Source organism: Silurus meridionalis, chromosome 16 (assembly GCF_014805685.1).
Source record: "Silurus meridionalis isolate SWU-2019-XX chromosome 16, ASM1480568v1, whole genome shotgun sequence".
NCBI classification, from domain to species: domain Eukaryota; kingdom Metazoa; phylum Chordata; class Actinopteri; order Siluriformes; family Siluridae; genus Silurus; species Silurus meridionalis.
The window spans coordinates 10317721-10328209 of record NC_060899.1 but is presented as its reverse complement, the minus strand read 5'-3'; the positions used below and the strand labels follow the sequence as shown (position 1 = coordinate 10328209).

Here is a 10489-nt window from a genome sequence, read left to right as displayed (position 1 = left end):
GTACTTAAATAAAAGGTTGGATTTTTCTCTTTTTTTGCATTTGGGTTCTATGTTGTTTTAAAAAAAAGGAGAATTTTTAGAAGTCCACGAGCACATCTTAAACAGGGGTGCCAATAATTGTGAAGGGCACTGTATATATATATATATATATATATATATATATATATATATATATATATATATATATATATATATATATAATAACGTTTTTGTTATTATTATTATTAGCGTTGTTGTTGTTGTTGTTGTTAAAGAACAAATATTATGTGTAGTGTAAGGAAAATGTCCTTAAATTATTTATATGTCTCCCATTACACTTATAGCTAGTGATAGGTGAAATGTATCTTGGAAAAAGTAACATGTTTGTGTTTTGACTTAAACATGTTGCATGGCTTTGTCCAGAGATTTGCACATCAGGCTTACAAAATAATTGCACAAGACTTAAAATATAATGTTGAATTTTTTATTGAAATTTAAATAGATTCCAATTTTGGTAAAAAAAAAAAAAAAAAAAACTAAAAGAAAAAGCCATAAACTAGAACAGCATCGGACATCTGAGTTTGTCATCAGGAAACACTAAATAATATTTTAATATACAGTATATAACCAATAGTTTATGAACATCTGACTCATGTTTGTTGAACAGCCCATTAAAAATTTTGTCATCCTTTTGGTCAATAGTTGTGATTTGTGCTAATTTAAATACTAGAGGTGCAGTTCTCATTGTAATGAATCTCATAGGTGTTCTGTGGGGTTGAAGTCAGGACTCTATGCAGGCCACTCTGTTCTCCTATTCCAACCATTCATAAAATATATAGATAATGTACAGTACAGTAAGTAAGATCAGAGATCATAACGAGTATCAGTCATTTATTGTGCAAACAAAATTACTGGCCTAGAAATATAAAAAATCAGCAATTAGCAAACTTTTTAGCTAATTTCTTTATTTGGCAGAAAATGGAAATCAATTTTAGTTGTACTTTACATGAAACATGGTCAAATACTTGAATTGGACATTAGCTAATTAACCATTTGCAGCAGAAGCTTTCTCTGCAATTTAATGCCTAAAGTAATTGCTATCTTGGAACATTTAATTGCTCCTAGGCCAGCAGAATAAAAGAATAGACAACATTAATTAATATTACCCAGGAGTGATCGGCTTGCTATCAGTCCTCAGAACAATGCTATGCAGACTGCTGAGGTGGCAAAACTAGGATTTATTGCTGCTTGTTCATGTAAAGTCGAACAAAATAGTGTAAGAAGCAATCTTTAAGATTAATTTGGCTATTTTATTACTATCAAATAATCGTTTTACCATGTATGTTTCTTTCTGGTTGGATGCTTAATGGCTAGAGACTCAATTGAAAATTTAATGAAAAGTTATATAGCAAAACTAAAAAGAAGAATACTCTAATAACCTAACAAAGCCACAGACTTAAGGATTGACATAACTGTGTTACAAAGTACCATTTATTTTTGTCGATGTCCTAGGGGGCCGCCAAAAAGCATCGAGGTAACCGATGATCGAGATAAACGAAAACAAAATGGCGGCAGTATATTAACGTGCTTGAAATTTCTTTATGTACATGATGTGTGTTAATAAATGAGAATGTGCATGCACGTGTTTTTGGAGGGTTTTTTCACAACAGCGTTGCCGCGATTTGTTTGATGAAGGCATGCTAAAAAAATGTACATACGTTTGTTAACAACAAAAGGCATAAGTGCACCTACTAACAGCAGAGATTTACCAGTATACAATACAAACCACCGTCCATTCTCCATACAAACCTTTATTATATTCTCCAACATTATAAACACACAGATCGCTCAAAAAAAAAAAAAAAATCAGCGGCTGCACAGTGCCGTCTCACATTTAGTCCACATGTGGGGAAAAAAAGAAAAATAAACAGTAACTAAGTTTCTGAAAACTTATGACCATCAGGCTGAAGTAATCCGCACAAACACACAAAGCAAAGTGTCCGAAAAAACTTACGTCTGCGATGCCAAGGGAGAGATAAGCCGAGCGAGAGAGAGAGAGAGAGTTTGTGAATGGAAAAATAGGGAAATTAAAAAATACCGCGACCGGCGGCACGGCGCGAAGCCGGAAAAAACCCCGGAAGATCCAAAACCGAACCCGAAACCAAAAACGAGGGACAGAAAAGTCTCAAACGTGAACGGCCGAAGGGGGCGTGGCAGGTGCTTTCTCGGCCGCTTTCTCTGAAGCTCCCGGCTTCAACTTCTTACCGAGAGAGCCGTGCTCCTTACCGAGCACGCGCGCGTCGCTCCTTACCGAGAGAGCCGTGCTCCTTACCCCGCTCGGTAAGGAGTTGAAGCCGGGAGCGCCGCGCTCCCGTTCATCGCATAACATTTAACAAAAAAAAAATGCATATGTGCACTTACTAACAGCAGAGATTCACCAGTATACAATACAAACACCTGTAGTATCTGTAAGGTTTGATTTTTCCGCCACTTTCGCGAGTTCTTCTGCGGCTGCACAGTGCCGATCGACATAACTGACGTTAAAATTTCTCGAGATATTAGGGTTCCGCGACATAAAAAAAGTCGACATAACCGATAAAAAATGCGTAGAAAAAGCGAGAATTTGTCGGTTCCACTTCAAAAACGTCGACTTAATAGGGTTGTCGAGCTAACCGAGGGCGAGATAACCGGGTTCCACTGTATACGCTCCTCATATGATTTGCAATTCCTCTAATTACTCACTATTCATTGAGTTCAACAGCCACCAGCAACCAGAAACCGTGTTTGTGCATCTGTGTGTGTATATACATGTATGTGAGATATTTTATTATGATTACATAAACAATATTAGAAACATTACTGGTAAAAGCTAGACTGTGCCTGTTACTCCTCTGCGCACATCCTGTAAGAGTGCCATAATTGTTTTTCTGTTGATTTATTATGGGAACATGGGCTTAGGCATTAGCTCCACATACTACTCGTTCTCTCACACACAAACACAAACACAAACACAAACACACACACACACACACACACTCACACGCATGCATGCACACACTACTGCAATGTCCACAGAGGCATAACATTTTAACATTTAAAACACTTTATTTTTATTTATTTTTTTAAGAATGTAGTATATTATATATGCAGACAGAAAGCAATGAGTTAACATTACTTCATAACATTATAAATGTTATGAAATAAACTTTTTTTTTTTTTGCAAAAGGCTGGAACATGAAAGCATTAATAGATATCAAAACAAACATGTAAACAGGTCATATTTCACTGTTTTAATGCTTTAATGCTATTTTAAGTAACATCCAACACTAATGCGATATTTGATTAACATAAGTGGTGCCACATTATCCACCGCTATTTGAAAAGACTTGACTGTTAGTCTCTAATGCCTTTAGACAATTTGACTGATTAATGATGACCATGATTCAAATGGACTTTCTAAACAGGATGATTGTTAACATGGTGACTGTCACTATGATTACCATGCCCATGGTGGCCATGTCCATGGTGATGTCTATGATGACGATGTCCATAGTGACCATACCCATGATGACGATGTCCATGGTGACCATGCCTGTGATGACGATGTCCATTATGGCCATGCCTGTGATGACCATGCCCATGATGACGATGATGTCCATGGTGTTCATGCCCGTTATGACAATGTCCATGGTTGCCATGCTTGCAGTGATGCCCAGTAATTACATTTAATTCAATAATCGCTTTTTCATTTTGGGTGCAGTTGGGACAAACAGAGTTGAGAAAGTTGTTTATGTCAATCATGACAACTCCAACACCACCAAAACCTTTCTGTAGTATCCAGGACAACTGTGAATGTGCAGATATGGTATTAGTCAGCTAAACATTCTTTGCATTGTAATTTGCAAACATAAAGGTAATAATTTGTGATGTATTTTATTCATATCCAGGTTTTATCCTTAGGGGTTATCCTTACATTGTATTACTTAAATAAAACTTTGCTGATTCTACATTAACAGCCATTGTTAGTAAAATCGAGATTAATCATATTGCAAATTCAGAGTGTCCTCACGTCTTTCTCAAGGCCTTGAGCGTTCTTAAGTTTTGTTAAAGTCTTTAATTCCTTTTGTCCACTCTTAATGGATTGGCAGATCTGATGGGAAGTAATGGAAATTCTGTTATTAACTAAACATTTAAATTAAATTTTTTTAATTCCACTGTCCAAATCCTAAGAAAATGTGTCAAGATTACCTGTTTGGCTATAATCATCCCAGGGCCATTAATTTGCTCTGCTTTCATATCTGGATTTATGCCCACAATCATGGATTGGCTACTGTCCTGTCTTATTCGAGGCTGTTGTATAATTGCAGGCAATGCCAGGATAAGATTCTTGGGGTCAACTTGGTCCTGCCAATAACTGAATATTTTGTCCTATGAGGGAAGAATAGGGTAAAAAAATAATGTATCACATTAAATATCAAATATCTTTCTATACATATATGCTGACAAAAAACTACTAAAAACTTACAATATGTGGTCCATCATTATTAGGGCTTAATGGAATTAGGCAGATGATATCAACATACCTAGAAAGAAAGAAAGAAAGAAAGAAAGAAAGAAAGAAAGAAAGAAAGAAAGAAAGAAAGAAAGAAAGAAAGAAAGACAGACAGACAGACAGACAGACAGACAGACAGACAGACAGACAGACAGACTTAAATAATAAATAACATCTACTGTGGATTTTTTTTTTCTTTTCAGAATGTTTTGCACTCACTGTGACAACGTTTTCTTGTCAATATAAGAATTGTTGGGGTCTCCATGGTGCTGAAGAGACACAGAAACAAGCAATGACTTGCTGTCAGCTTGGTCCGTCCATCCTCTTAGTTTCTGCAGGAGACAATTAAATATGCTATATAACCATTTGTTTGTGGGCACCTGAGCATCACATCACAAACCCTGGCATCAATCTAAACCACTTTGGGATTAACTGGATTGCAATCTGCACCCAGACCTTCAGGCGTTCATGATTTAGCTTCAAGTAAAATTCTTGAAAGCATTACAGTTCATATAATTGGAACTTCATCCAAATATTTTTTTATTACCTTCAAGAAAAAAGTTAGAGTTTCTGTGTTCCTGAGTTCCTGTGTTCCATCAGTGTCATTTTCCAACCATGCCAAATCCACTCCATCAAAACTATTCTTCTTCACATAATTCATTGTTGAGTTAACAAATTTATCAAGAGATATCTGCTCCTGGGACAACACCTCCAGCCTACACACAAGCAATTGTTGCTATGTGAAGAATTGTTCAGAAAGTAATAAGAAAGCAATTTTGTTAACTGCATCACTCTAAATACCTTGACTGTGTCACCTCAAGACCAAGCAACATCTTTAGAGCTGGATTCCTAAGGAAAGAAGTGTAGTTTTTAATTGATTATATTCTAATTTGAAAAGAAAAAAATAATAATTAGAAATAAATTACTGATTCCACTGTACTGACCTGTCTTTCAGCATGTAGTTATAAGTGTCTGCATCCAGATGCAATGTTTTTAAACTGAAGTCAGTGTCAATATAAGCAGTGGAGTAAATAATATGAGTGCACAAGAAAGGATCAACATGGAAAAACATGTGCTGGAGGGATGCATCCATATAACAGGCCACTGTGGAGTCATGCTGAGCAGCTGAGACTGAGGAAAAAAAACAAAAAGAAAAAAGAAACATCCAAAATATATCTATATTAAAAATCTTTTTAACAACTAGCGTGTTACTGATCTAATGTCTAGGAACATATGTCAGGACCTTTAATAATCCTTTTGTGGGTCATATAGTATTTCTACCATAGACCACATGCCATCATTCATTCATTCACTCATTCATTGATTCATTTATTCACCTGCTTTATTATAGACATGGTGAAGTGACAGAATTATGCCACAATGCCAACCCCAACTATATCATCAGTATGATAAAAATGCTTTTAGAGTGCAAAACAGTTGATAAAAATGTGTGGTAAGACTCACCTGCTGATATCGTGAGGCAGGTAAAAACTAAAGTAGAAGATAAAGAAAAAGAAAGTTAGTTAGCAATAAAATTGATTGATAAAAAAAACATGAATAGAAAGTACAATTTGTCATTATATATTGTGTTATATTTGTAAAAGGGAACTGCGTCTGTGGAACTCTGCAAACATCAACATAAAAAGAAACCCACATCCTGAAAAGATAAACCACTAGAGGCTTAGCTGTCACTAGAACTGTGAAATTCTGTTTTGCTTTGCAGTCTGTAGCTATTTTATTTTATTTTATTTTATTTTATTTTATTATATTTTATACAGACAGACAGACAGACAGACAGACAGACAGACAGACAGACAGACAGACAGACAGACAGACAGACAGACAGATAGATAGATAGATAGATAGATAGATAGATAGATAGATAGATAGATAGATAGATAGATAGAACTTTATTATCATTGCATAGTACAAGTACACAGCAACATAATGCAGTTTGCATCTAACAGAAGTGCAAAAAGTAGCAATTGTGCAAATAGGCAAGTGCAGATAAATATGTAGTATATGTAAAGCATGTAAAATTGATATATGTATATATGTAAACATGTACAGTGAATAAATATAAAGGCTATAGCAGTGCAAAGATGTGTGGACATTGTCGAAAGTACAAGTAAATGGTTCTATGGCTATGGCAGTGAAAGAAATACTATATATATTTATATTATTTTAATGTGAAATATAAGGCAAAATATACAGTAAGGTACATATAATATATATATATATATATATTTTTTTTTTTTTTTTTTTTTTTAATGAATACATGTTTTACGCTGGATGCCCTTCCCAACGCAACCCTCCCCATTTATCCAGGCTTGGGACTGGCACTAAGAGTGCACTGGCTTGTGCCTCCCTAATGGCTGCGTTCATTTATAAAATACAGTCTAGTAAAAATAGTAATGCAATCCAGTACTGACCTGAAAAATATGCATCATATGGATCAATCTGTTTGTCTAGATTAAGCACTAAATCAATAACATTTTACAGTGCTTTATAAAGGTGGCTTTGTTTGTTACAGTTACACCATACCATCACCTTAAGATCTTATTTTGTTCAATTAAAAAAAACTGTCTCCAATAAACAGTTGTGGAACGGAAATGTATGCATCTGTAGTGCTATACAGACATTAAGAAAATAAAAAATAAAACCCACCCACATCCTCTTTAACTAAAGCAAGTCTCCACAGGAGGCTTATTAGACACCAAATAGCTGAAATTGTTTAGTTTGTATGCAGTTTGTAGCTATTTTATTTTAGATGCAATGACTGCTCTGCAAATATATTATCATCTAATCTACCACAAGTAACTGCGCAAATGTTTTATTAATCTTTAACGATTTATTCAAATCAAAGTAAGTAAAGTTGTCCAGTAGACCAAAACACAATTTTCTCTCACACATAAGAAAATAGCAATGTTTACTTACCTAGAATGGGCAGCATTGTGTGGCTGTGACTTGTAATGGAGACTCAGTGCTACTGGCCAACACTGCAGAGCATGTCTGCTGCAAAAGTAGCACTACACACCCCACATCCTGTACAAGTACATATATGTCTATTTGATATATAAAATACCACAACATACTTCCTGTTTTGAGTATAACTTTTCCACACAAACCACTGAACTTTTATTCATTTTGTCAGATCACATATTTAAGATATTAAAGTATAGTCACGATAGTAATGAAATGCAGTATGGCCTCAAGATGCATTATAGAAAGTGACTTGTTTTATGCGTCAAGTCTCTTGTGTGTGAGTCAAGTGTAAACCTTACAAAAACCCACTAAAAGAATAAAACCACACTCTTGATACACTGTTCACTTTGCACATGTGTTCAATTAGATAGGAATTCATATTTTTTTGTGAAATTCAGTAAAAATAAATACAAATACACACTAGCTTCTGTTATATTTATAGTTACTAATTTAAGCTGCAGATTCCCAACAAGTGAAGTGATGAAGGTAATGGAACATAACAGTAACATGATTAAAGCAATTTATATCCTTCCAGGATGCTGATATTAGATGGGAGAACAAAAATTAATATTTTGCAACAGCAGTAATAGCAATACCTTTTGTACGTTACAGATCACAAAGAAAAGTTTGTACCTCATCAAAGTGACCAAACATAAACTGTATGGACAAAGGTTTGTGGACACCAGGACCTAAGATTTGTATGTGGCTTTTGAATATTCCTTTGCACATTTAATATAATAGCTTCGGCTAGATTTATGTTTGTTTGTGAAGGTTTGTGTTTATTCAGCCACAAGGGCATGTAGTAAAGTCAGGTAGTGATGTAGACTTAGGAGGGCTGGGGTACAGTCAGTGTTCCAGTTCATTGCCAAAACACCTGAAGGACTCTTAGTTCATGAGAAACAAAGACTGAACTCTTTGGCCTGGATGCCAAGTGTCATGTCTGGATGAAACCAGGCAACACTCATTACCTGGCCAATACAATCCCTACAGTGAAGCATGGTGAAGGCAGCATCGTGCTGTGGGAAAGATACTCAGGGAAAAATTAATGAAGCAATGTACAGAGACATCCTTGATGAAAACCTGATTTAGAGTGCTCTGGACCTCAGACTGGGGCGACGGTTCATCTTTCAACAGGACAAGCACACAGCCAAGATAACAAAGGAGTGGCTACTTGACGACTCTGTGAATGTCCTTGAGTGGCCCAGCCAGAGCCCAGACTAGAAACAGATTAAACATCTCTAAGGAGATTTGAAAATGTATGTGCACTGATGCTCCACATACAACATGATGGAACTTGAGAGTTTGTCTATAGAGGAATGGGAGAAACTGCCCAAAAGTAGGTGTGCCAAGCTTGTTGCATCATACTCAAAAAGACTTGAGGCTGTATTTGGTGCCAAAGGAGCTTCAACAATGTATTGAGCAAAGGCTTTGAAAACTTATGTACCTTGGTTTTTATTTTTTATTAATTTGCAAAGATTTCAAACACACTTCTTTCATGTTGTCATTATGGGGTATTGTTTGTAGAATTTTAATGAATTTATAATGAATTTAATCCATTTTGGAATAAGGCTGAAACATAATAAAATGTAGAAAAAGTGAAGCGCTGTAAATACTTTTCCGAATGCATTGTATGTTAGACGTAGATCAGGTAGATATGAAGGAGCCAGGATATGTACTGTAATACCTTATAAATGAAAAGAAGGATTTTAAATTCAATGTGGTTTAGTGGTCAACTGCATCGTGTGTAAAAGTTAATAAGGAAGCCTAAAAAAAAGAGCGTTGCAATATTCCATGCATGAGGTGACAAGAGCGTGAACCTTAATAGCAGTGCTCCTCATTGAGAGCGGAGACGATTTATATGGATGTATATATAAATGTGATATATACACATTTATATTACATCCGTGATATAAATGTGCTTCGAAAGAAAGGGTGTTGTCATACTTGACAATTTTTTTGTCTTTTGGTAAATGCAATGAATGCCCATTTCAGTGCCTGATTAAGTATGTAAATATAAAAAAAAAAATATATATATTTTTCAGATGTAATCAACCAGCCATGCTAATAAACTGTGTTGTCTAAATTACACCTAAAAACTCCTATACTCTAGGTTTTCAATAGTGTTGTGATCTATGGATATCCCTTTCTTTATATTTCCAATAACACAACTCAGCTAATAAACTAATTAACTGCAATTGCTTAAGTTGAACTTGGTGTGGTGGGAGCAAAAAAACATTAAAATGTGCAGGACAGAGGGTAGTCCAGGATAAGGTAGGGAACCTGTGCTTTGAGGACACAAATGGATACAAATCATGACTACGAATAATGCTTTCCACTGCAAAAAAGAACCACTACTATTATTGCAAGAAATATAATTAGATTGATGCACGGTAGTATACTGTATAGTAAATGGTACAAAGTGTACTTGCATGTAAATGTTGTAGAATAGCAGTTTACAGATTCATTACATCCAAATGTAGACACAACACACCGCATTGACAGATTTGTGTGCCTTAGCTGAGCAATGCAACAGCTAAGCAGCTTAGGAGCTTTCCCTTGTTTCTCCTTTACTTCCTTCTGGATTATTCTCAAGTTTTTACTAACACCAACTTCTTTTAGCCCTGACTTGTAGCCATTTATTGTTTGATCAAAAGCAAATTTAAACACCCTTTCCATTTTAAATGTCATTTTAACAATAAAATGCAAACAACATTGACACTTAGTTTAAAAAGTGCAATCATTCATCTTAAAATAATAAATAATTAGGTTGTGAATGTCTATTAAATCTAGATTTTACAAAATGTTTTATATGGCTTTTTACCAAACTACAATCTTTTTAGAAAACACATACAGTCATACACAGTATATTTTAGACCAGAGCTTCCGAAACCTTTTACTTTGAAGGGCTACTATTTCAGCTGTGGGCCAAAATAAAATCCTGCATTATACCAAACTAATAACTGAACTAATGCA

The 10489-nt window shown here is 35.2% G+C and overlaps 1 protein-coding gene across 1 annotated transcript; it reads right to left on the bottom strand.

Moving 5' to 3' along the window:
• Window positions 1–3064: 3064 nt before the first annotated feature.
• hrct1 (histidine rich carboxyl terminus 1) lies at window positions 3065–10090 on the bottom strand. Its single transcript, XM_046868966.1, has 11 exons — window positions 9946–10090; window positions 7469–7576; window positions 5996–6022; window positions 5476–5662; window positions 5333–5380; window positions 5079–5247; window positions 4751–4863; window positions 4505–4562; window positions 4228–4407; window positions 4049–4129; window positions 3065–3825 (listed from the first exon to the last, which is right to left on the bottom strand). The coding sequence occupies exons 2-11, from the start codon at window positions 7482–7484 to the stop codon at window positions 3436–3438; spliced, it is 1269 nt and encodes a 422-aa protein (XP_046724922.1). The 5' UTR covers window positions 7485–7576; window positions 9946–10090; the 3' UTR covers window positions 3065–3435.
• Between the last annotated feature and the right edge of the window lie 399 nt (window positions 10091–10489).